This window comes from Trachurus trachurus (assembly GCF_905171665.1).
Source record: "Trachurus trachurus genome assembly, chromosome: 11".
Taxonomy (NCBI): Eukaryota; Metazoa; Chordata; class Actinopteri; order Carangiformes; family Carangidae; genus Trachurus; species Trachurus trachurus.
The window spans coordinates 26682141-26708128 of NC_139904.1; the positions used below are offsets into that span (position 1 = coordinate 26682141).

Here is a 25988-nt window from a genome sequence, read left to right on the forward strand (position 1 = left end):
TAACGTACTAATTTAGCTAACTGTTATTTCCATTTGATAGAATATTTTGTTTTGTAATTAGACTAAAATTACACTAACTATTTATTTCTATTTTATTATATTTCTATTCAAATATGCTGTTATATTTTGTTTCTTACCCACAGGTGGTCCGTTTCACTTTCTTTCTTTTCGAAATAAGTACATTTAAAATGCTAACAAATAATGACAACAACTGCTGCTAATGCTAGCGCAGCTATAAAGTTAGCCTACCTACTACGTTTTTCTTTTGTACAAAGTTACTTTGAGAGTTAATATAACAAATTAACAAGAACTCACCAAGATTTCATTTGCTTTACAGCAGTAGAATTCGTGACTGCTGCTCCAGGTTATATTATTTTCTCTCTGGGTCGAAGTTTCTGCATGCCATCTGCTACTACAGTAGCCTAGCTGTCTGACAGGTGTTCAGAGGTGAGGGTTAGGTTTATGTTTGGGGATCTGGTAGGCTATAACGGTTATCATCATACAGGTTAAAACGGTTACATCCCGCCTTTCCGAAGCCCCGCCTTTCCGACAATAGACTCCCATTCATCGTAATAGCGGGTTTTCTATTTTTTCTAAAGACCCCGCTATTCCGAAAAGGCTATTGGGGGAAACCCCCAGTGCGCAGTGCGCATTGATCCTTTTTTCCTTTTTGGGGTCGAAACGGATCATGTGCATAATTAACTGCAAAACAAGCAAATACTTCATATTAATGACATATAATGTTCTACCTGGTCTTTTTTACTAAACTTAACCAACTCCTTTCTTCATTGCCTAAGCCCAACCAAAGCATCTCCCTCAGTCAGCTGTCAGCACGAGCGGCGGCTGCAGCAGCCTCGCGCCCTGTGAGCTCAAACCGGGTTCAGCCGCGCGCGAGCGGCGCAGGGGGGGAGAAAAAATTGTTTTTCTTTTACTGTGTGGAGATCTCTAACAACGGAGTCGGGGAGAAAGCAAGTGGGACGGATCTGCCCAGTCCCTGAGCAGCGCACGTTTCACAGACAAGCCACAAAGCAGAATGTAAACAACGTCACGCGGTTCAGCACCTTGGACATTGGAGAACAGCGGTGTTTCGAAGTGGGGGTATTTCGGAAAAGCGGGGTGTCGAAGTGGAGGTGTGTCGGAATGGAGAGTTGTCCCCGGTTAAAACTACATTTATTTATTCTTCTTATTAATTAAAGGCTACACATTGTTCGCATTATCAAGTAGCCTAATTAGCCAAAATATTTATTTTATTTAAGGGCTTCAGTAACAGGGGGTAAGATAAAGAAGAGACTGTAGGCTATGCACTTTTATGATGTTGATGTTGTCTGACACTGGACCTCTGGTGACGGATGATAGATAATTACTATTAACAACTGTATGTTGACAAGTTAGTTGGTCTGTGGTTGTAGGCTATTCTACATAAAAGATATGAGAACCTGTTAGTCATGGCACCTAATCCTCATTTCAAGTCTAAATGGACAAACTTCCTAACAGCACATTAATTATTGCTACAAAAGCTTTGTGGCCTTATAAGTTTGGGGTTAGACACTTTGTATGGATATATTTTATTTTGGGACATGGGAAATGCAAAGATCAGGCTCATTACACAATGGTGCGTATGCAATGAATGCAATAACACGGCTGCCAAACCTTCACGGTAGAGTATAGCCATGAAATGGGCTTACCAGCATGCAGCCAACATGTACTGTGTTAGAGTATAAAACCCATCTGGAATTTCCTCAGAAGTCAGCAGCTACCCAGAATAGAATATAATGAGCACTGCCGCAATGCATCTGTCAGGTAAGGGAGGACGCTGCATCTTTGTATGTGTTTTACTTAAATGTCAAGCTTCTATTTAGACAATAAAAACAGGGCTTTTTGTCATTTCTCTCTGCAGCTCTGTATGCAAGTGTGTAAGGAATCTGTTGCTGATGGGTGGAAGAGTTTATGCAGTCTCTGGCAGACAGGCACACAGAAATGACAGCTGAAGCTGAGGCCCATTCTTTCTACACACACACATTACACACACAAAAGCAGTGACTAGAAGAAAAAACATCAAGTTAGTGCAGGTTTTAGTGTTAATCTTCAAAGACTTGCCTTCATCTCCCCTGATGTATCATTCAATACTCACTTGTAAAGGTGATGTTAAAGCCTCTGTCTGTGTAGGTGTGGTCAGTCAGGAACTCCAGTCGTGCCACATGGGCACTGGTTGTAATGGGGGGAGGCAGGACGTCACCAGAGAAGGTACCCAGGATGGGGGATTCAGCCTGATGAATACAAATAAAGATGTACCAAACACACCATGAATTAAAAAGAGAGGAAAAATTCAGAGTCAACAAGTCTGATTAATAAGATGATGCGGAGAATCAGAGCAAGGTTGCTTAGATTGAATGATTAAAGAGACTGACAAGCTCCGTTAGTAATATACAGGTCAATAAAAAAAAGTTGCTATTCCAAGAAACTTATAATTCATCACTACCTTTCCCCCGTCTTTGATGGAGAGGAAGTCAAACTGTTTCTCCATGCTGAGATCATTGAAGGCCAGATTGATTCGGCTCTCAGGGTTGGTTATGATCAGCCACACGCAGTGCATATTGTTTCCATACTCCTGGGGGTAGTTGGGAGACAGCAGCACTCCAGATGGAGTGGTAAAGTTGAAGAAACAGGAAACTATAGGAGTGATGAAGACATACGCACAGTCAGAGAAAGGGAGAGAAAATGAAATGAAGCAGGGTAACATAAAAAAAGTGTTGTTTAGGAGGGTGAAACATGGTATGAATTCCACTTACTTTTGCTGACTACAGGACAATATGATTTGGTTCATTTTATTGAATCTGACAGAGTCTACATCACATTCCACATATAGTATAGGTATCCATCTTTTTAATGTATAACAACAAAAATCATTGTTTCTTGTCAAAGGTCTTATCTCCCGCCCTGACTACTGGCAAAGCCGTCACTTCCATTCCAGTTGTTCCAGTGGATGTGCTTACAGGGCAACAATACAATACCTTAATGCTACAAGCCAGACGTAGCCCTCCTTGTTAAGGCAGCCCACAATTTCTGCTTTGTTCGCAGTGGCACAGCAAGGCTCCCCACACTTGGGTAGGGAGCCATATGAAAATGGCAGACCACACTTGGACTGTCATTGCTAATTGATCTCACTTCTGACACATGGTTCTGGAGGTGTTTACAAATTTCTGAACCGTCCACTGTAATTGATTTAACAAATAATAATCATTCTGAGATGAGAAATAGGCCATGCAAAGAATGACTGTCTAGGCTGGCTTGTTCGAATGGGTTTTGACAAGGTTTAATACTTTTTAGGCTGTCATCTGGACTACTCTTCTTACTTTTCTAATTGCTCCATCTCGCAGTTACTGTGATGTATTGATCATCAGGGGATGTTTCTTAAAAAAACATGGCTGTAGGCTGGCATTTCAAGCCAGTAGCCATTGCTACGCCCAATTTTGAAGGGAATATGTGAAAGTTCTGACTAGTATATCTGATGTATGCAAGACCACGCAAGACTATGCAAGGCTCTGAGGGGTTTTATAAAGATCTTCCTGGTGCATGTAATAATAAAGCTCTACTTCGCTTGTATGGTGGAAAGATGCTGGAGGGAGATCTATAAGGTAACTTGAGTTAATACGAGTTGGTGAGGTTCAGGATTGGTCAGTTTAAATTGAAGGCACAATCACATGTGGCATAATTATGTGTTCACTTGAATAAATAGGGTCTAAATAAATAGGTCTAGCTAATGCACACAAACAATTAGGTAATGAACTGTGCATTTAGAAAAGCACATCATCTTATTAACATTATCACCTTCATTGACAAAGACAAGCATGGGGCATTGTGTCTACATGACTACAACAGTTTGTTAAATGTTAACTAAATAAACAGTTTCCCTTTATTATGGAGCCAAATTGACTCTTGTGCCAGCAACCTCTCTGTCAGTCAGCTCTGTGATGTTTATCTAGATACTGCAGCTTTTTGTCCACCCTATTATGTTATCAATAATACAACAGCAGGCATTATCTGCGTGGTCAGCTTTCTTTTCCTCTCCCCCCTCATCCTCTAACTCTCTCACTCTCTGTGTTTGTCTTTGATGGCGTTAATTAACTAATAAGCCCTCCTATTGTTTCACAATCCACAGCCTCCGCTCTGCAAACTGCGGGGATAATCTGACCATTTATTATGCAGCTCTCCCTGCGCTCGTCTACACAAATGTATACATATTTATGCACCCACGTGAACAGTGTTGTACACATGCACATGCATGCACATGGTGTATGTCGAGTCTGATCAGCATAAAGCATTAAAGAACGTACAAACACAGCTGGGTTTCTTAGCCGACCACTGGTTGTTCTTTTGACAGGTGATGTTCTTCTTCCCGACCAGCTCAAAGGCAGGCAGACACTCAAAGTACAGCCTGTCTCCATGACGGAAACCTGTCCCCTCCCGCTTGCCATATGCCGGGACTCCAGGGTCTCCGCAGCTGCCTTGGTCAATTTCTGTGTAGGTTAAAACAAACACGTAGCACAGAATATTCACTATGCAAATCTGACATTGATAAGTTATTATCTCGACATGCAGAGAAACATTAGCGTGGGTTATACAAATAAAGAGCCATTTTTATTACCTGGTATCATAGCAGAGATATAAATTTAAAGGTCACAATTTAATTTGCACAATCCACCTCACTGTCCTCTCTTTAACCTGAATACTAAATCAAATTAAAAAATAACATTGTTTAGCTCCACAGCGGCCCTGTAGCACATGAAGAGGAGGCTTTTCTCTTGCTTTTTTAAAAAATAGGATAGACAGATAGAGAAAGAGAGATCTCAACTCAAGGTTATGACTGACTGCAGCCTCCAGCAGATATTGATTGCAACTACAGACATGATAAGTGATGAGCAGATGCAGGATCTCACTTTAAATCAAAACAAACCAACTGTGCCATTTGTCACTAATTCCAGTTTCAGGCAAGTGTATCTTCAGTTTGTTAACATTATGTCTGTGTCATACCGATTTTTTTAATTTTTATAATACAATATGACAGCACAAACACCCGAGACACCCGCTGCTCAAAATGCATTACTTCACTTTGTTGTTCACTTTTACATTTGCATATACAGAGTGCATTCATGTGCAATTCATACCCTTAAAAAAACTTTCCTAATTATCCAGATACAGGGTTGTTCTGTAGTTACACCACCACAGCACAAGCCCCACCCCTTTCCCTCTGATGAGAAAAGCAAAATTCATTCTTCACTTGTAGGAAACATTGAGGGTCACATTACATGAAGAATAGGATGTGCTCTAGATTATCTGTGCCAGGCATGAGGAGAGTTTGGTAAATGTGCATAATTTTTGTTTGCCTTAATATTCATTCACTATCTTTATGTTCATTTAGGTGTCAGCTCCAGGATTTATTTAACCTTGGCCGCAAACTATGTGGAAACGGGCAACAAACAATGCCAAAACAGTCTCATTTACTCATTGTATCTTGATGGCCTTTTAAGGGTATTAAAACATCAATATTAGTGAGGGAATAGCTCCAGTGTCTATTAGAAATACATCAGCTTTTTGTTCTCTCGGCTCAGTCTTTCGGCGGCTGTCACCACCGCTTGCTCATTTTTTTGCTACATCTATAATGTTTTTATTTTCACTTCCTGACACAATTTGTGGTCACTTCCACTGATTAAAAACTATAACTGCCAGCTCAGCTGACATATGTCAGGACGGCGATACAACAATTAACTCTGTTTTACAAGCAAGGTTTCGATCAGACTGATTTGACTCAGGGCACCAGGACTATGAAGGTGTACTTGAATTACAGAGTGTTCCACTGTTGGGCTGATTTTACGTCAGTGAAGCATTACAGCATGTGCTCTGGACCAGATGTGAGGATTGATGTGAGAAGTCAGGTGGTGTGTGTGCGCCTGTCCAGCTCTGTAACACCTCTCGAGTAAAGAGCAGTCTCAGAGGTCTGCTGTTACGTGGACATGTCCTTCCAGCAGCTGTGGAGTGTCACAGCTCTGGATGTTGTTTCAGTAGCTCCTTGTTTTGTTGAAATTTTGCATCAAAGACATTGTCCTGTCTGGAGCCTGAGCTGAGACTTAATGCACTTAGTATGAACGTGGACATTAGTAATAATGACTCAGGAAAGAGTTCATTCATTGTGACTGTACAACATGACATTAAAAGCAATTTTCCTATTTTCTCATCATGCATTTAATTGTACCATCATTTTCTTTGCCACTAAGTAAACTTTACTGTCTCTTCACCCCCCCACCCTCCCCCCAAAATTAAAAAAAAATAAAATGTTACTCTCTAATCTTGCAAACATCTCTCTTATCTGTCTCTCCCCCTTTAAGTGTATCCCTCCCTTTACTGTGTGACTAACGTTCTCACTTTCTTTAGAAGCTGACATGAGCACTTTCAGACGCACACACACACACACACCTTCATGACCAACCCTTCTCCCTTAAAACCACACACGCCAATTTCATTATGGCAAGATTTCTGCACATCTCTTTCTTTCACTCACTCCTTCTTCTTTTTTCTTTTTCTTTTTTTTTTGGCTACTTTTGCGAGAATGCAGATTGCAGAAGGGAATGCTGAGGCATCCTGTCGAGGCATCCGGATGGGGGGGAAACACAGAGCGAATAAGCTCATCCATCCAGGAAATGATGGCAGGGCCTAATACGATTTTAAATCGCACCAGGGGTGATGCCGGGTATAAATCCATAGTCAGCCCTAATGATGATAATCATTTAGAACACATATTTAGAGCTCACTGCTGGTTGGATGTATGGCTGTCCTGAGGCAGCCTCATTCACAAGACAACACATTGATCTTACATAGAAGTCACCTTTAAAGGGGGGAATGCTGAGAGGCAGTTTTAAGGTGAGCCTGAGAGAATTAAGGGGGAAGAAATGAAGGGAAAGCATAAGATCCAAGAAGAACCGTTATCTGGGACAAACCAGCAATAGGGCAAACACACAAAAATAAATACATATGCTAATGTAAGAAAGCACGCACACACACACACACACACACACAATCAAACAATCACTTGTTTGTCACTGTAAGAGACTCACTAAAGAACCCAAAGTCCCAACAGTGCATTTCTCAAATAAGGCATCTCTGCCTCCTGGGTCCCCACAATTAGACCTTCAGGGAAAATGGAGGCAGTAAATGAAAGAGCCCTTTGAAGTGTGTGTTTACATTAGTGTGTACATGTGTTTCATGGGTCGTGCTTGTCTGGAGTCGTGCACATGTTTGCAGATGTAACTGTGTCTCCCTGTGCATGTTGGGTGTGAGATGATCTCGTACACAACAATCACAGAGTCAGGGATGAATGAAACAGCATTTGATTCTCATGAATAAGGGAAAAGACATAATCACATATTTGTTGTCTCTATCTTGACATTCCACAGTAATCCAAGCATTGTAATGGGACTCAAACTCACATTAGTGTGAATGACTAACATTGCAACCTCCCGGGGCCGTGGGTGACATATCTGACTTTAAAAGACAAGTTTATTTGTATAAGCCACTAGTGCACACAGTGTGTCAATAGGCTTTACATGTGCCCTCTGCTGTCCAAACAGACTGTTAATCCAGCATTCATATTGACATTAATATAAAGGACATGACCCCTCTGTATTCAGTGTAATCCTTGCATGAATGTACATCCAAAAGTTTCACATTACATGTGCTCATTGTCAATATGTAGCACAGTAGTAGGGTTTAGACCTTTACATTTGCATCAACACCAATCATAACGGGCCAATGAGGTGTCAACGTATATATGTCTGTGCCCAAGGGGGTGGATCGGACTAAACGCAGGCGTGGGGTGGCACTTGGGGGGGTCCAATCAGATTTCAGCGGGTGTCCAGTGCTACCCCGGCCTCCCCTCTAGCTCCGCCTCTGAGTGTGTATACTGGCATGGCTATGTTTGCAATTACACTTGATGATCAGGCTTAAAATACAAGTCATTGAGAATGCAAATTAGATTTTTGGGTGCTCCAATCTGGGAGGTGAAGTGGTTCAAAGCGTTTCTTCCCCTTCATTAAGTAGAACTCATTGTTTTAATTACACATTGGTTCAGCACGCTGCTCCACTTTCTCTGTTATTTTTACTGATGAAAAATAAGCATCTGTGGGCAAAGGCAGAAGACTCACTGTGCTTCTGAGGGGCAAGCTTCCAAAACACACACACACACAGACAACAGAGCACACACATACATAAACTCTCACTGGATTTCATTTTCAAGTTGTCCTACCTTAACACATATATGGGAGCACATATACTACGTAGTTGATTTACATTTGTTGAAGCTCACACATGTGCAACCCCAAAACCCCCCAAAAAACCCTTTTGGTTTAGGAGATACAGTAGAAAAAACCCATCAATCATCTACGGTAGGCTGCATCGACAGCACTGACCAATTTAGTTTTAAAAATAAAAGTTGCCATGGAAGCAGCAATCTCAGGCATTTTTGTTTGAGAAATATCACTTGGATTGGGTCTATATTTTATTTACACGCTTTGTAATCTCATTGCATTTGTGCTACACCTTGTGGCATTTGCATATCTTTCATGACATTTCACAAAACTTTACAAGTTTTACAAAAGTCTGACTTGAATTAGATGCAGCATTTCTACTCCTATCTGAATGTTTTGATACTGAACTGAGGATGATGAATGCGGGTACGGGCAACAAGACCATGGTGTCAGCCTTGAGCAGTGCTTAATAATAAAGACTGAATGAACAAAACATTGTTTTGAGGTTGTCAAAGAAAACTCAAGGTTAGAATTTCAAGGCACTTGGACCATTTTATCATTTTTTAATTGACTGCTTCTGTGAAAACTTGAAATGATGAAGTACTTGACGATTATCTGAAAAGGCTTCCCAAAAGTCTTTTCCCAAGGGCATGACAGTGCGTAATCCTCACCTCTTTTGATGCAACCTAGGTGACAGATGAGTTGGATGCCTCAAACAAGTCAAACAATCTTTTTTTAAAATGAAGTGAAAAAAAAAAAACGTGGCACATCTTACTGAGTGACAACTGCAACGTGTGAAGCGTCCTTACCTTCATAGGACACCTTGAAGCCGAGAGACCCACTGGTGTCATCTGTTTTGAAATTGAGCCACATCTGGTGACTGGTGCTGACCACAAGGTCTGGAGTTGTGGTTCCAGAGAGGCTGCAAGAGGACAAAAGAGGACACGTTTCTTAAGTTAAAAAAAAATCCATTTTCCCTATTACAGAATTATAATTTAAGCAGTATTAAACATACTACATTATGTTACCTTGTTAGACAAAGATCCTGTTTCTTGTTATTTAAAAAACTGGAGTGGAAACAACAAAAACAAAACCTGGCATGATAGTGGCTTCAGAAAGTATTCACTTTCCCTCTGTCTAGTTTATTGTGTTGTGGAATTGTTAATGGCTGAAAATACCACTTTTAAATTAAAAAAAAAATCAATGTAAAATCTCTCAAATATTGACACCCTTTGCTGTGCTCCTTCACATCTCCAAAATTGCTTAAATTATCCTCAAGATATGGCTGCAACCTGAATTGATAAGCAATGCGCAAATCTGTGTATAAGATCTCACAATATGCTCTGTATATCAGAATAAAAACCAAACTATTAGTTTGTTGAAGAGTTGAAGTTGAAGAAACTCTCTGTAGACTTCCACGATGAAACTGTGGCAAGGTGTAGGTCAGGACAAGGGGAAAAAGATATTTCTAATGCTTGAGTGTTCCCAGGAGCAGTGGCCTCAATCATTATGAAATGGAATAAGTTTGGAACCACCAGGACTCTTTGTACAGTTGGCCGTCGAGCCAAAATGAGTAACTGGGCAAGAAGGAGAACCCAATGATCACACTAACAGAGCTTCATAAATCCTCTGCAGAGATGGGAGAACCTGCCAGAAGGACGAGCATCTCAGCGGCACTCCATCGATTAGGCCTTTAGTGGAGTGGCTAGACGGAAGCTACTTTGAGTAAAAGGCTTATACAGTAGCAGCCTGGCCTGCTCAGAGTTTATCAAGCAGCATTTTAAGGACTATGCGAGGATGAGGAAAAATCCCTGATCTGATGAGACTAATATTGAACCCTTTGGGCAGAACTCCCATCTCTATATCTGGCAGACACCAGGCACTGGCTCATCGCCTGGCTAGGACCATTTCTACTGTATGTTGAAGCCTTGTGGCGGTTGCAGAAACTGTGGGGGTCTTCTCTCCTTAAACTTTGGGGATCTTCTCAGTGGCAGGAACAGAGAGAGTGGTCAGGACTGAGGGAAGGATGAAAGGACAACTGGGGCGGTTCATCCTTTTGCACAACAATAACACCTTGAACATGCAGCGAAGAGAACGCTGTGAAGTCCGACTGTCCTTGAATGTCCCAGTCAAAGCCCAGACTGTAACCCTCCGCCATCAGTCACAGACGCTATACTCATCCAATCTGATGGAGGGCGAGAGGATCGGCCAGGGAGAGTGGACAAGTTTGATCCATTTACAATTACAGGGTCTGAATACTTTCTTGAACTACTGAATATATTAAAAACTATCAGACTTTTCTCATCAAAGAAAACTGTTGTAGCCAATTCCACCTTCAGACACCTTCCTTAAACCTTTAATTCAAAACAGTTGGAGCCAAGAAAGTGGGAAATGAAGGCTTGATCAGTCAATGCCACAGACGTAATTTAATCCTATTTGAATAGTAATTCCACCCAACAGTAATTAGGACGTGTAGCTGCAGAGTAAGTGATTAAGGGTTCTAATTCTAGTGACAGCACATGGAGATTGGTGGGAGTAGCGAGGATGTAGTTTCTGGATAAGATGTTGATTTGGTGAGTTTCTGTAAACTTGCCTCTGTATATGTGGGAGGACAAGTTAAATATGCAGTGTGTTCACACTGTGCATCATAGTGCAGCTGCAATTACGGAGTTTATGGGTATTTTCACTTTGCAATATACTCATAGTATATGCACTTTACCAAATGCTTCTAACCTTGTTTTATTTTGCCTGATTAACCAACAAAATCATGAAGTTAACTAACATCAAACTCTTCTCTTCTAACAGTGGGATCTGCCACTTTCATATCAATAAACACTGGTCTGTGCTTGAATGACTGTCATCTAAAATTCAACCTAACAACTTTGGATAGGGTGTTAGAATTTTCCTGCAAGCTGTTGCTACCCTAAAACATTATCCTTGTTGTTGGTCCATTTCAGGTACTCTATCTACTTATGACAATTACGCTCTTCCCACATGAGGACATCATTTCCCTGATGGGGGGAAAAAAAAGCGTTTGTGGCAGATTCACATTCTCTTTTTCCATTTACCAGGCAGTGAACAGTTTTTCAAGTCAAGGAAAAAGAGAGGGTCTGATTGGTTGTGACTCATTGCCGATTAACCACCACATTTATGACCGTGCTGCTGTAGGGTTACGTGCCTCTGACCTCACAAGTTACAGAGGAAATAATTCCCTACACCCTGCACACGCTTGCCTGCATCACTGATTCAGGAAAATATAGTCCCGAGTTAAACTGCGCTGATAGCTGCAGTATATTCTCTGGCTCTAAATTGTTCTAGTTTGTTCGTGTGCAAGAGCGCTTCCAATCTCAATGACAGAGTTGCTCACTGCGCTTTCATATCATAAAGACGTACATGAAGGAAGAGGAAGTCCTTAATTGAATTGATTAGCTCATTTTCAGTGTTTGTGTGTTAGTGCAAGTGAGCAAAAATATTAAAGTAAGGGAGACTTTCCCTCATCAACAAATCCCTCCTTTACAAAGCTTTCCCATATTTATCTCCCACCTCCTCCCAGGTTTCCAGCGGGGCGACGCAGCCTCGCATAAAAATTGATCAATAAAAACTTTATTAACGTGGTAAATTTCAGCACAATTAATAACAACATCCTGTGAATTGTTATGGAGCATCTGCTATCACAATCTCCATTAGGGAGCATCAATATGCAGTTTGCAATGTTGCACCACATGGCTGTGATCTTGTTTTTAACATTGAAAAGAGTGATGATTGACAATGTGGTGCTGCATCTATTTTTCATGTTCTACTGCATCAGGTGGTGATGAAATGAAAGAGAAACAGTACAACAGAGAGAAAAGGGCTGGAGGGGAGAGGGAGGAGAGAGAGAGGGGTGCTGCTGGGTGCCAGCAAGTGGAGGAGGAGGAGGAGGAGGAGGAGAAAAGGCACGTGTGCCAAAAAAGAAGAAAGGTGAGGAGGAAGAGAAAGACAGAATATGATTACATGGAACGTGAGCAACAAAAATGAAAATGACTGCTAGAGAGAAAAGGTGTAGGGGAAAAGCCAGAAGAGTTAACAGACGGGAGATGAAAGGCAAAAAAGGAGAAGATGGAGGTCAGAGGAGTCACTCACACGTGGAAGATGGTCTTCTGGTCTCCCACCACCTCTCCATCTCCGACGGTCAGGGTGTCATAGCCTCGCTCCAGGTCAAAATCCTCAAATGTCAGCTTGATCACCTAGACAACAGCAGGGACATCGCCAAGACAGCCATAAGTGACAGACATTTGAACGCTCTCCACACCAGGTGCAGGGGAGAGACCCCATCCCATCTGTGACTTTCCATCTGTCTATCCATCAGTCTGTCATCTATCAATCTCCTTTGAATATTATGTCTTCATTTCCTCCCACACACATACCAGCTGTGGTATTTTCTAACACTAACACATGTTTTTTTACTGCTTTCAGTTTATTTCCTTTCTTATAAATACTCACACACGTCTGTCTGACACTTCTGACTTTCAGTTTAGTAATTATAAACTCTCTGTCTCACTAATCAAATATCTGATTACCTTCCAGACGGTCTGCATGACCCCTACTCCTTGCTCATCAAATCAGCAGGTTGCAGACGCATTTGTGGCCTATTTAGCCAGACTCTGAATGACTTTAAACACACCAGGGAGATGTGGCATGGGACTCCAGGTTGTCCACAAGGTGAATATATGCATCATAAAGGTGACAGAAGTTTTAAGTATTGAAGTTTAACTATGAGGAAGTGAAAAAACAACAGCATTCACCTAATTGTTTCATTTAATTTCTGTGGTGCAGGTGGGAGAGAGGGTAAGAAAAACAATACGTATGAGGGAAGCAAAGGGCAAGTCAGATAAAGACAGACAAATAAATAAGATTTGATTATGATAATATAAAATGCTGACAGACAAAGAAAGAAAAAGCAGGGGTAACACGGGAGATTAATATATATAAATAAACAAAAAGCAAAGCAAGGAAAGACTGTTTTTGTCTCCTATTTAAAATTAGCTGCCACTGATTTCCACCAAATTCTTAATGTTTTCAGAGGGCTGAGAGAGCAAAGCCTAATGAAAAAGCTTATATAAATGCAAATTGCATTCTGTCCTATGTTAAACCCAGTGCCTAATGAAAATTGCCAGGGTGGAGAGAAGAGATGGATGGTGTGTAGGCGAAATAGGTCCTATCGCTCGATAAATACTGTTCCATACCAAAAATGCATCTCACATCTGCCAGAATACAGGTGATGCACAGAGGGAGAAGGAATAAACAAAAAGGAAAAAATAGGACAGGAAGTATAAAAATATAGATGTATGTATGTATATACTTTATATTGCTTGTGATCTCTGGCAGCATCTCTTGACATTTTGGTTGTTTTAGAATGGAGACCCCTGGGTCCCTGATGCTGTCAAATAACACAGCTGCGTTCAGTACCTTCAGGATGTTATGAAGGAGCAACACTCGACAAGAACCCATATAAGTCGTGATTTCATGAGGTGGGACTTGAGTCAAGCAGTGCCATGTCACATCCCTCCCACGGCTCTCTGCAGTTTTGCTTAAAGGACAACTAACATTTTAGGTCTAAAAGAAGGAATCTGAAGATTCCACGGCAGCGATGAATGGGAGCGGATGGAAGTTCCGCTGCTTAAGCTGTTTACATCCCTCAAAGCCGCAACTTTTTCCACAGACAGCGTCAGATGGCGACTCAAACATGCACCGAGAAGTTTATTTACTTCAAGCAAGCCGGCATGTTTGTAAAACTAGATCTAATTCAAAGTCTTGCAGAGTCTCGCGCGAGATCCAAGTTGACGCACTCGGTGTGTTCATGTGCAGTCGGAAGCTCCCGTTTGTGTCATAAACACAGGAATATCAACTCTTGACTCACTTGAAGTAAATAAACTTCTGGGTGCATGTTTGAGTCGCCATCTGACGCTGTCTGTGGAAAAAGTTGCGGCTTTGAGGGATGTAAACAGCCTAAGCAGCGGAACTTCCATCCGCTCCCATTCATCGCCCTACCGCAAAACAGGAGCAATTAAACTGAAAATCTTCAGATTCCTTCTTTTAGACCTAAAATGTTAGGAAAATACAGCCCGAAGTTGAATTTGCCCGGAATTGTCCTTTAAGCCTCCTGCCTGACCTAACATCTCCTCTGGCTGGGCCTGTGCGGACGGGCAGGAATAGAAGCCCATTACAACTCTAAACCGAAAGAACAGCCTCGCTCCATCTTCATCTGGAAGCAGACACAGAGCGAGAGGCAGCCCAAAGCACCGTTGTCTGTTTTCAGCAGGCTGCCCGCCGGGTATACCCAAGGGTGTCTGTGAATGTGTGTGTGTGTGTGTGTGTGAGTAAGTGTTTATACACAGCCAAGCGAAAGGTGGGGTTGGGTGAACGTGCGTTGTATCAGACTATACCCCTTCTGCCTTGTGCCTCTCACCTCACGCAGCCTCTCCTTCACTCGGCACAGCGCAATAAGAGAACAGATTTGTAAAACCATTTTGTTTGAGTTCAGAGAAGGATATTTGGCAGGGAAGCAGCTGGGCGGCCTTGAACACAACTCCAAAGTCAATGGTCTGAACAGAATGGCTATGACACTTTCATGATATCCTCTGAGCATGCTCTCAAAACCACTCCATTACTCTTCTGTCCGTTTTTACTCTCTTCCTCTCTCCCTCACCACAGGTGTTTCTAACAACTCTCTTTGTCTTCTGTTGGCTCAGCTCCACCATGCTTTTTTCCCCCTTTAATTTCCCTTATCTCTCACATTTTTCAGTGGGAGGGCTTCTGTCACATAGACTGTTTAACAGCCCACTGAATGTCCTGTAGCAATTATAAAAGTATGAAATGAGTCATATGTGTCAGAGAAGAGAAGAGCCCCCTCTAGAGTTCTTCCTAACAGATGCAGGGACACCAGTGGACTCTTCTTTTTTTCTTTTGCTGGCAGCTAAACACACCACTTAAGAAACCACTGGATCAGGCTATCACTGTTGTCAAGCTCAATTAGCGGAGAAGCTATTTGTAATTTTTGGTTTTGCTACACTACATAACTGATTAGCATTAACGGTCCTAAAAGAAACGTTGCAAGTTCAGCATCAAACTTCAAACTTCCCTCACTTGCCTGTCACTTTCCAATAGCACCCCATTGTGAAAATACACTAAACATTTTTTTTTTCATCCAATCTGTTTTTCTTCTCTTGGTTACATTGTTAGGCTTCCTTATCCATGAAAAATTTGGTTTTATTATTTTTGGTGTTGGCCCCTGGGCCTTTTTGTCAGTATACCCCTTGGCTTCAATGTAACCTTCCTCTTGTCAGCTTTCTACTACCATCTATGGTGTTCGGGTCGGTTCTGACCCGAGTCACCTGTAAATCACCTGTAAAACACACTAAAACAATTATTTATCATCCCATTTGTTTCTGATCTATTGGTAACATTATTAGACTTCCTTATCCAAGAAAAGGTTGGTTTTGCACTTGATTTCAGTTTTAACTCTCATTATTGTTTTTATCATTATAACCGGGTCAAAATGAGAAATTTGTGAATTTTTTTGTTTTGTTTTATTTTATTTAAATAGAGGTTCCTAACAAAGTCAAAAAGCCTTGATGCTATAAACAAATCTATGTGGTACTTGTATGCATTTAAAACCTGAAAACAGGTCAGTGGTGACCCAAACACAAGAGGAAGGTTAATGCCTTACCTTTGATGCATCTGCGGCAGCGATGACCCAAGTGCAGTTGGCATTGTTGTCATACTGGACCGGGTAGTTTGGAGAAGTGATGATCCCAGTGGGTCCTCTCAGCTGTCCTCCACACATCGGTGCTAAGGAGGGAGACAGATGTTTGGTCATTGACATTATTTAATGGCACAGTTACTCATTTGTAAGAGAAAAGAAAAGGTATTGTGTGAGTCAATCCCTCTCCTGCATGGTCTTTAAATCCACAAGTCATGATGATGTTTGGCTGATAGCCATGTTGAGTCACTCAGCTCAACCATCTCAACCTCCACCTGTCACAGTTTCTTAGTTTTCAACCCGGCAACTGTATATTTTTCCTTGTGCGTCATATATATTTCATATCTTCCTTGCATTTACAAAAGCAACTCATGTTGGTTGCTCAAAACTCTGAGCTCCTATGAAGCAAGGACTGCATCCTATAAAGAGTGTCTAAATGATAATACCTGCAAAATACAGCTGTGCAACCATTCAAAATGCATTTGTTTAACTTCAAGGCCATTCAGTGTACCTGACTCAACTGCAAGCAGGCATCATTATCTGAGAGCTGAAGCTGCTTAGCAAGTGGTTGGTAAATTAGAAAGAGTAAAGAGCTTTCTAAACAAAATCATCTGCAGTGCTCTCTCTAAACACTTGACTTGCCAATATAGCACTGTGAAAAAGAGATTCAATCAAACTCATAAATCACACAAGTCTAAAACACACTAGAAGGGAGATCTCTTTGTAAATATTGTCAGACTGTGTAATTTATTACAACAATAAAACAAACTAGATCATATCAGACTGTCTTTATCATCCTCTGCCATCGTTAAACGCCTCATAGCTACTACACACAATACAGCCGTTAATATGGTTGGGTGCCCGTCAAGCGCACTTTACTACAAATCTGATGATGGCAAAAAAACAGAAATTGAGTATCATACTTTGATATTGTCATTGAAAAGAGTAGGTGAGCACTTTCCAAACTCTTTTAAAGGACAAAGTGACTTTTCTTATCAAGGCCTGGGGGTGTCTGCACCGCAAGAACTATTCAACACCCTTTCAAATTAAAGTAGAAATTCTAATGATTAATTTAAGGCAACTGAGTGCGTACGTGTGTATGTATGTGGGGGGACAACCTGAAAGTATGTGAAAGGGCCCAGACCAGCTACCCTGATTTTAATGAGTTAGTCTAAGAAAGGTCCTTCGGGTGCTCAAGCCCCCACTCAGTGGCTTCATGCCCCACCCCTCTCCCACCAGATCACTCCTATTAAATTGTAAAAAGAACTTTGGCGAAGTTAAGGGGAGAATAAAGTAATTAATATGAGTTGTTCTGACAGTGAGGGTGACCTTAAGGAAAATAATACAGCAGAGAGGAAGCCAACGGAAACTATCACATCCCCTACCATTTTGTGTTAGGTTAGGTGACACACACCGAAGTGGGGCGGGCTGACCAGCAATCAAAATCCATGACCGAGAAGAATTAAAACAGCTCGGTGTGACCAGAGAAAGAGTGTGAATTTCATATCAGGAGAATGAATTTGCAGCCACGGATTACTTTTTCTCACTGCTAATGATAGTGCCATTCACTTTAATGATGACTAATTCTAATTTAGGTTACAGATCTTCAATTATTCCAGGATGGTGTTCAATCTTCATTGATATGGAGTGAGGTAAGAACACAGACACAGTAACAAAAGGTTAAATGGGGATGATGGAATGTGATATTTTTAAAGGGCAATTTCACTGACATTTTTGCAGATCTTAAGTCAATCTTGAATCTTTCTTTACATAGAACAGAAAACCAGCTGACGGCGAGACTATGGGCCTGCAGTCAAAAATGATCTGTAATTTTTTTTTGTGTGTGATTTTTTTTTTATTTAGTTCAAAGACAAACAGAAGACAAAAGTGTCAGATCTAAGCCTTCAGCGATGTGTTTGATGTCATAAAATACCAAAACTTTACTTTTTTTTTAAATCAGGTGACTGACAGTGTCTCAGTTGAGACAAAGCACAATCCCCTCACAAATATAATCCTTCTGAGATCATGGCCCCTCCCCTCCCATACCTATTAAATGTTGCCACAAATTAATCAGTCCAAGACAAAAGAAAGAATAAGTGGGTGCATGGATTTTTGAGAGGACACTGATTGAATTGACCTGTGGGTCGTGTTAAAGGGGATAAAACGTAGGGGATAAATGCTGCAGGAGATTGAATTACAGAAATCTTAAAAGGATTATGGGATTCAAATGAGGAAACTGGTGAGAAATATTCACAATGGTAACTGCTGAGGATAAAAGGTGGACGTGAGTGAAAAATCACCCTGTTGGCAGGCTTGTATGAAAACAACAGTTGATAGTTATTACAAATCATACAGGTCTGTCAAGACCACCTTACCTCAAGGATAATTTCATAAGTTCTGTTAATGCACTTTCTGATGATGTGATTTATCAACATGTCAACCTAAGCAAAGGCAGAAGTGTTTGGCTTAATTACTTCTAACTTTTAAATTATCACTCAGCAGTTACACGGCCCCTTTGGAGGCATGACAAAGCGTTTGGTGCTGTTCAGTCAATGAAACAAATCACCAACCACTGCACACCTGCCAATTTAAACCTGCAATTAGTTTTCTTTTGCTTATTTGTTTTATTTATTGTTACCTGGGGCAAAACATTCAGAGCAACACTTTGACATGTCTACAACTTTTGACAAGATGTGGAAAACCTGTAAGTGTTGTTTATTTACAGATCCAACATCATTCATTTGAGTCTGCCATGATCACATTGGTTTCACATTGTGCATTATGAATAGCATATTGACTACAGCTGATTTAAGGATACTTTATTTAGATTGGCTTGTGTTAGCTTGTTGAATCTGTCCTTTACAAATTTAGTGGTCGAACCCAGAAAACGTTTTGAAATACTACGAGTCCTACTACGAGTAAGTAAACATGAAGCCCTATATTGATTAAAGATAGTTCATTTGATCATTTTTATCCATCTGCATTGAGTACCTTTGGATTTCTACTGACAATTAATTAGACCTCTGTTGAACTGAAACCATAACTAATCCCCAACAGAGGCCAATGCTTTAGAATACATACAGTAATGTAGTTGGAGGTCCGAACCACTAAAATGAAATGTGCAAGTAAAACCCAGTATTTCAATGTGCTTTATTATTTGGATTTTCTTGCTGTTGGTTTTCAGATTTATTCTAATACATTAATATATCCTCCTCCACAAAATGCACTCCATAAGTCAGATATCCATAAATGAAACCAATTATACTACCCAAAAAAAGAAAAAGAAAAATCTAATCTAGTTTGATTAATTCAGCTCACTGAGGCTGAAAACTGAAACTGAGGGGAGCTTGAGCATAAGGAGTAATGTACGAGGAGGCTGACTGCTTTTCCTGCCTGTCATAAATGGTCAGAAGTGAAGAAGACATGACTGATGGCCATCACTATGCCAGCATGGCTAAACAGCAGGAAGCAAAAGAATGATGGGCAAAGGTCAAAGTCAGGCCAGTCACAGTAAAAATGGTGAATATTGAATCAATAGCAGGGAAAGGAGGGAAATGGACGGAGCATTATGCATAAAATGACAGCAGACTGACAGGCAAACACGCCACCATCAGGGTTCTGAGGACGGAAGTATAAATGAGGGTCACATTGAGACTACCTGCATGTTTAGATGGACAACCCAGAACCCTTTACCTCTGCATATGGGCCGATCGTCGCTCCAGCCAACGTAGCTGTCCGTCACTCTGAGGCAGCTGATGCTCTTTGAGCCCTGCAGTTCATAACCCTCATCGCAGGAGAAATGGACCGTGGCTCCTCGTCTGCAATGAGGTTTCATACAGGGAAAGGAAAATCAGCAACACAAACCTTTCCTGTAAAAATCACTTTTTAGCAGTGAAAGTGCAGATGAGGTAAGAACACCGAGAAAAAAAATCTTCACCTGGGGAAAAAAACAATAATATCCATATATATTTATTTAGCTATTTTTGACTTGACGGATGTTACCCATTTGTCTGTATTACTGACAGGAATGAAACTCCATAATCCCACTGGTAATATCACCATCCCACAGAGGCAGCCTATTAGTGTGCAGTGGCTCAAATGGTAGCATTTTTTTTTTTTTTTTAGTGTACACAGTTCTCTCTCTGACTTGGTTACAGGAACTTTATGAGGCATGACTTTGGGTAACGTGCGTCATGCTGGAGCCCATTTCAAGATGCAGCACCCGATTTTGTTTCAGTACCCAGCAGCATCTCAATATTAAAATTCAAGTGTGAACAAAGTTAAAGTCATTAACAATGAACTGGGGATTCACGTTGGAGTAATGTTAGGACAGAATTTTAAAAAGCAGTGTTTCATTGGAGACATTGTGAAATGTACTTATTAATAAAGGTTGGCCCATTATTACAGCAGTTAATTGTAAACATTTAAAAACTAAATTAAAAAAAGGAGAAGGTATAATTTACCACCTCCAAGGACCTCTACAAGGGGGAAAGATTAATTAAAACTCTGATATTATAAACTTTAACACAAGATAACTCAACTGACAAGAAGGGATTGAATACGAAACAAACTTCTTAACAGCAAACTTCACTCACGGTCTCACTGAAAATAAGGCTAATGTAGCAACAGCTGCAACAAAGCAGAGAAAGGAACTACCTTGATATTTCCTTATTGACAGCAGCTATCATAGACTTATACAGTCACTTCAGTCTCAATCGTGAGTGTGTTGAGGTGCATCATTCTCTATTTTATCATCACATCAATCTATCATTCATCCTGCTGTTGTTTAGGAATATTTCATTATAATCAGTCACACTCGAAATTTCATTAATTGTTCCTTAAGTCCTTCTTCGCTGGTATGTACCTGAAGTCTGAGCCTTTTCTCTTTCCTCGATCTGGGATCCCTGGGTCTGGACACATGTTGTGGCCCTGGGCGACACCCATCTGAGACACTAATGGGAAAAGACAAGAGAGGGAAGGATGAAGAACGGACAGGTGGGCCTACAAAAGAAAGCTTCAACAAAGTTAGTTCTTCTAAAAATGGTATATTTTGCTGGAAAATAAACAAAAGGGAAAGGAAAACAAATGTTTATATAAATATGCCTGCAGAATATGGGAAAGTCCAGGCAAGAGAGGATATTGGAGTGGACGTGCATTTGACAGGCAGCAGGATTTGACATGTGTTGCCCAGATTGTTGAAGTTTGGTTAGATGTCTTTGTGAAGGTTCACTGAAAGTCCAGACTGTTCTTGTATGTGGGACAAGCTACCAAGGTCTATCAGTGCAGAGACGTCTCTCTGTATCTTCAAAAAATTCTTGAAGAATCACATTTTCCGAGAGAACCTCCCTCAACGTGTTGAACTAGCACTCACTATGCACTGTGAGTGCACTTCTTTAGCTGATCTCTTTGCACTTGTTGAACAGATGTAGTACTTAGTACTGTGTACGTACTGAGTACATACTCCAACTGCCAACATTAGCAACAAGGTCTTCACTATCATGTTTCCAGAAGAATATAAAAAGAGTATCAACGAAGTCACAACCCTTATAGATAAACTTGTTTGTTGTTTACCTTTGGTCCCCTGATGATGCCAATAGTCACTTCATGCAGCTTCATCATTACTGTAAGAATTCAAGTTCAAAAGGCTATTGAAATGGAGTAAGTGCTAACACTTCCTTTAGCCCTTTCTTACTGTCACATGTGCTGAATACAAGTGCTTAATATTTGCACTTCAGTTGCATATTTCAAGTCATTTAACACACACCTTGACCTGCTTAACATTTCTTACCAAGAACAATTTATCCCAGAGCAAATTCCTGGTGGTGCTCTGTTGAATCATATCACTGTGTGCAAAATAGTGGAAGGCAAAGCGCCAGAACAGGGTCAAATAACCAACCAGGACCAGGAACCGTCTGACTGACTAACTGTGAGGGGTCAAAGGTCTTCAGGGACAAATCAATCTGACACCTGCTCATTGGCCAAGGTCCCAGTTTGAGGCAAGAGAGCAATAGATTTAAAACGAGGCCCCACTGGTGTCAGCACTGGTAAGGAAACGAGAGGAAGACAGAGAGGACGACTTAGGTTTAAGGTTACTGTTGAATTAACAGAAGAGAGAGAGACTGTGAATGTCACGCTTACTCTAATCTTTACAAACAAGAAGGTGTCAGATAAAACGATTGATCCCCAAAATGCAAATGTCATCAATTTTTAAAGAATTCAATGCAAAAATCAATATTTGGTTATAGCAGCAAACAGTGATGTATTGATGGGGATTTTGTAATTCCATCTGCTAGAAGGAGGGTTTAATAATTTAAAAGCACTGGAGACAGAGTTTTTACTTAGCAAATATTTTTTGAAACTGGGAAGCTTTAGATGCAAAACAAATATTAAGAAGCATTTTTTGCGTGTTATAGGCTGAAACTTTAACAACTATTTTTTCTACTCCATTGTACAGTTTATGGAAAAGAATTATAAAAAGTGATGAACTTCATTATTTTCCATCTAAAACATCTATTCATTAGAGGTCACTGGCAGTCAAACAATGTGCAAATACTATAGAGAGGGAAATGTAAAGTGGGAGACGCTGAAGTGAAAATAAAAAGCATTAAGACAACACAAATAAAAGAAAAAAGAGAAAAGAACTGTTTTTTAAAGAGACACATGGATTAAAAGCAGCGGATAAAGTAGGAGGTAGAAGTGGATAAAATGAACTGGAAATGGCCTTGAGGCAGGATTAGCATTAATGCACCTCTTTTTTGTTCAACAGTTTGTTCTTAAACCCTTGAACACCCGTCTCTCTCTCTCTGCCACTTCAGCCAGGTGACTCATAGCTGTCACGCTATTAATATTCCAGATGTTCGAAAAAATGTCAAATGGGATAATGAACAGTGAACTCAGACAGAGGGTGAGAGAGAACAAGGGCAAGGATGGCTGCCATGGTGAAAAGAGCAACCAATGCAATTACTCCCGTCCATTTGCCATTAGAACGGCATCTCCAGCACAGACTGTGTCCTTTTGTGTTTGTACCTTTCAACAGTCAGCAGTTAGCCTTTTCTCTGGCCAAGGAGTTCCAGGAAAAAACTAAAATAAGGAGAAGCAACTTTTTAAATGACTTTGAAAGAGAGTCGAGAAAGGTGAGAGGATGAACAGGACTGTCTGATTTCACCCAAAGCTAGACACAGACGTGGTGGAGTCAACAGACTTATTCAGAGTTGTTTTTTAACTTGTGCAGACCCTTGAGTCTGTATCATTTTTTGACTCCTGTTTTTTTTAAGGCCTTAGAAGCACAGTAGACATATAACTGATGTCAGTCTGTAGTGCTATGAAAAAAAAGTGGGGACAAAGGAGAGAAGATGGAAGTGAAATTTCTTCAAATCACTCTCTTTCTTTCTCTCTTCATATCTCAGTGGCCGCTGCGTTAAACAAGTTGATTTGGGCGATATGAAAGGTGAGACTTGTAACTTACACACTGATATCTTGTGGTGGTTGTCTTTGCTGGGCAACATCTTCACACCTCGGGACTTAAGTTCAGTCATCTTCTTCACTGTAGGTGGAAAACAGAGCAGAGAGACATATGTGGCATTAGATTGGAGAAAGTGCCATATCTACACCCACTCACGCCAGCAGTGGTTAAAGTCTGCAGCAGATACAACATGTAATATACTGCAGCATACATCATTGCCTACACCTACTCACATGCTTGGTTATGTTCTGACTTTTTTTTTTATACGTATGTATATATATATATATAAAGGAGAGATGCATTCACTTAATATTATTCCATAAATCAAGTTCACACTGAAGAAAGGAGGTCAACCATGTACAACTTCTTTGCAATCTTGTGAAATGAAGTGTGCAGGGAACAATGTTATTATTTGATTATTAGGATTAGCAGGCAGGCTATGTGGGAGGAAAAAAACCCTCATTTCAATACGATAAAAATATGGAGTGAGATTCCTGATAATAGCAGGAAAAAGTCAACCAACGCTGCCTACAAAGCAAGAGGCTCATCTAAATGCATATTTATTCACCAATTTCAAAAAACACCATCAGCATTGTCTGTGCACCCTTTCCCACTCAACCTATTTAATCACTTTGATGGTTCCTGACAATAGCACTTTTACTTGTTTTGCACAAATGTGTTTAAATCCTTTGCTTAGTTTCATCTGCATTGTCATTCAAAGCTAATATGAGTCATGTGTCAGAAAAGGGCTGTTTATTTTGTGTTTTAGAAGAAAGATCATAATGAATAACCTCTTTTTTCAGATGTGTTACCCTGATTACAAAAGGAGGAAAAAAAATATATAATTGTGTTAAAGAACTAAAGAAATTAAGCTGTTAGGTGCAGGGTACAACTGGGTACAATGAAGGACAGTGAAGAAGAAAAGATTGAAAGCTAGTGAAGATATTCAATCAGTATTCATTTCATGGCTGCAACATGCTGCTGCTGTGGATTCATGGGAGCTCTCATGATGAGAATGGCTGATGGGGGTGGGCGTAGGGTGGTGGTGCAGATGGAGTCAGTGTTTAATCTAATTAAAGTATTAGTCTCCCGTTTCTCTCTGATCTTCTAAACATATTTATCTATCATTGAACCTGTAATCCCATAGGCTCGACGCCTTTTCCTTTCCACATTCTTCACCCTCCCCCTTTCTCTCTTAATTTTTCTCTATTCTTTTTCTCTCTCCATCACCTAGGAGATTCCCAGCAGCTGGCCGGAGGTGAGATCCTACGAGATCACCTTTATTTTGTGGATGAACTAATCCTTTTTCCACTGCTCATCCCTTCTGAAAGTTGACCCCTGAACCCTCTAAGAGTAATGGGATAGGAAATGGATACAGAGGCACAGCTGTGTCTTTGTGTGCATATATAAATATATATGTTACAGTATGTGGCACTAATACAGAGTCTGCAAATCTTCTGAATGTTTTTCTGAAAGCAACCACAACTATTGTGCAGAATATCAGCATCATTTATCTTGTTGCGAGTAGTTTAAACAGTAGAAAAACCTTAAATTAAGACAGAGCGTGATCATTTATGGAAATGTCAGCTCATTTACACAAAAACAAGATGAATGATTCGGGTCTAGCTCGCAAATGTGTGTTTTTTTTTATAGGATTTGAGAATATATTGACATGATCTGTTCTGTTCTGTTTAATACGTCTCACACCATTAAGAGAAAGATTATACTTAACAGTTTTCAGTTTCAGTACAATGTTCAGACTTTGGCCTGACAGGATGTTGTTATTTCTTGCAAACAAGTGGAAATGATACTCCAATGTTTACTGTTTTATAAATCATTCTGTGATACTGTGATAGTTATTTTGAATCTCTCATTGTCTCACCTTGGTACTGGGCGCTGAAACCTCTCAATTTGTGGTTGCCATCAGAGGTAAAGTGCAGTCGAAGCCAGTTCTTGCTGCTAATGATTGGTGAGGGAAGGTTGGGGCCAGTGAACCTGTAGACACAGAGACAGAGAAGAGACATTTAGATTATTAGCACATTAGCATAGAGGCTTTTTAACATGCAAATCCAAAGGTAGCATGTTCTGAATTGCTGTAATGGGTAGTATAGCATCTACACTCATAAATGATTTCAAGGCTACACATCCATTAGTATCTCTGGCAGCTTTATCAGCTCAGCATATGGAGTCAGCTCTTAGATATTCATAGATATTCGTTCACTCACAGAATCTTTACAGCATAAGATATGAACGAAAAATGTTACTGTCTTTGATATATTACAGTATATTCAATTGTATGAATTAATTCCTTATGAAAGATGAAATATATATAACTCACTTCTGTATCATACTGTATGTTACTCAGCCTATCATCTGCTACTGTAAGAAAATAACTCTCCTTGTGCCATAACCCAATTATGTAATCCATCATGATTTCCAATAAAGTCAAGCCCAATGGCAGACAATATATTGTAGAGGCTGGCAGAAG

The 25988-nt window shown here is 40.4% G+C and overlaps 1 protein-coding gene across 1 annotated transcript in view; it reads right to left on the reverse strand.

The window, feature by feature from the left end:
- csmd2 (CUB and Sushi multiple domains 2) overlaps window positions 1–25988 on the reverse strand; it is a gene marked incomplete at both ends in the record, with an annotated part of 242791 nt that overhangs the window by 103037 nt on the left and 113766 nt on the right. Inside the window, 10 exons of the mRNA XM_083982762.1 lie at window positions 2132–2267; window positions 2480–2670; window positions 4335–4517; window positions 9107–9219; window positions 12420–12523; window positions 16006–16127; window positions 19732–19856; window positions 20903–20990; window positions 23504–23581; window positions 25383–25495. Of these exons, the coding sequence (XP_083838888.1) occupies window positions 2132–2267; window positions 2480–2670; window positions 4335–4517; window positions 9107–9219; window positions 12420–12523; window positions 16006–16127; window positions 19732–19856; window positions 20903–20990; window positions 23504–23581; window positions 25383–25495 (1253 nt within the window). The remainder of the gene's footprint in view (window positions 1–2131; window positions 2268–2479; window positions 2671–4334; window positions 4518–9106; window positions 9220–12419; window positions 12524–16005; window positions 16128–19731; window positions 19857–20902; window positions 20991–23503; window positions 23582–25382; window positions 25496–25988) is intronic.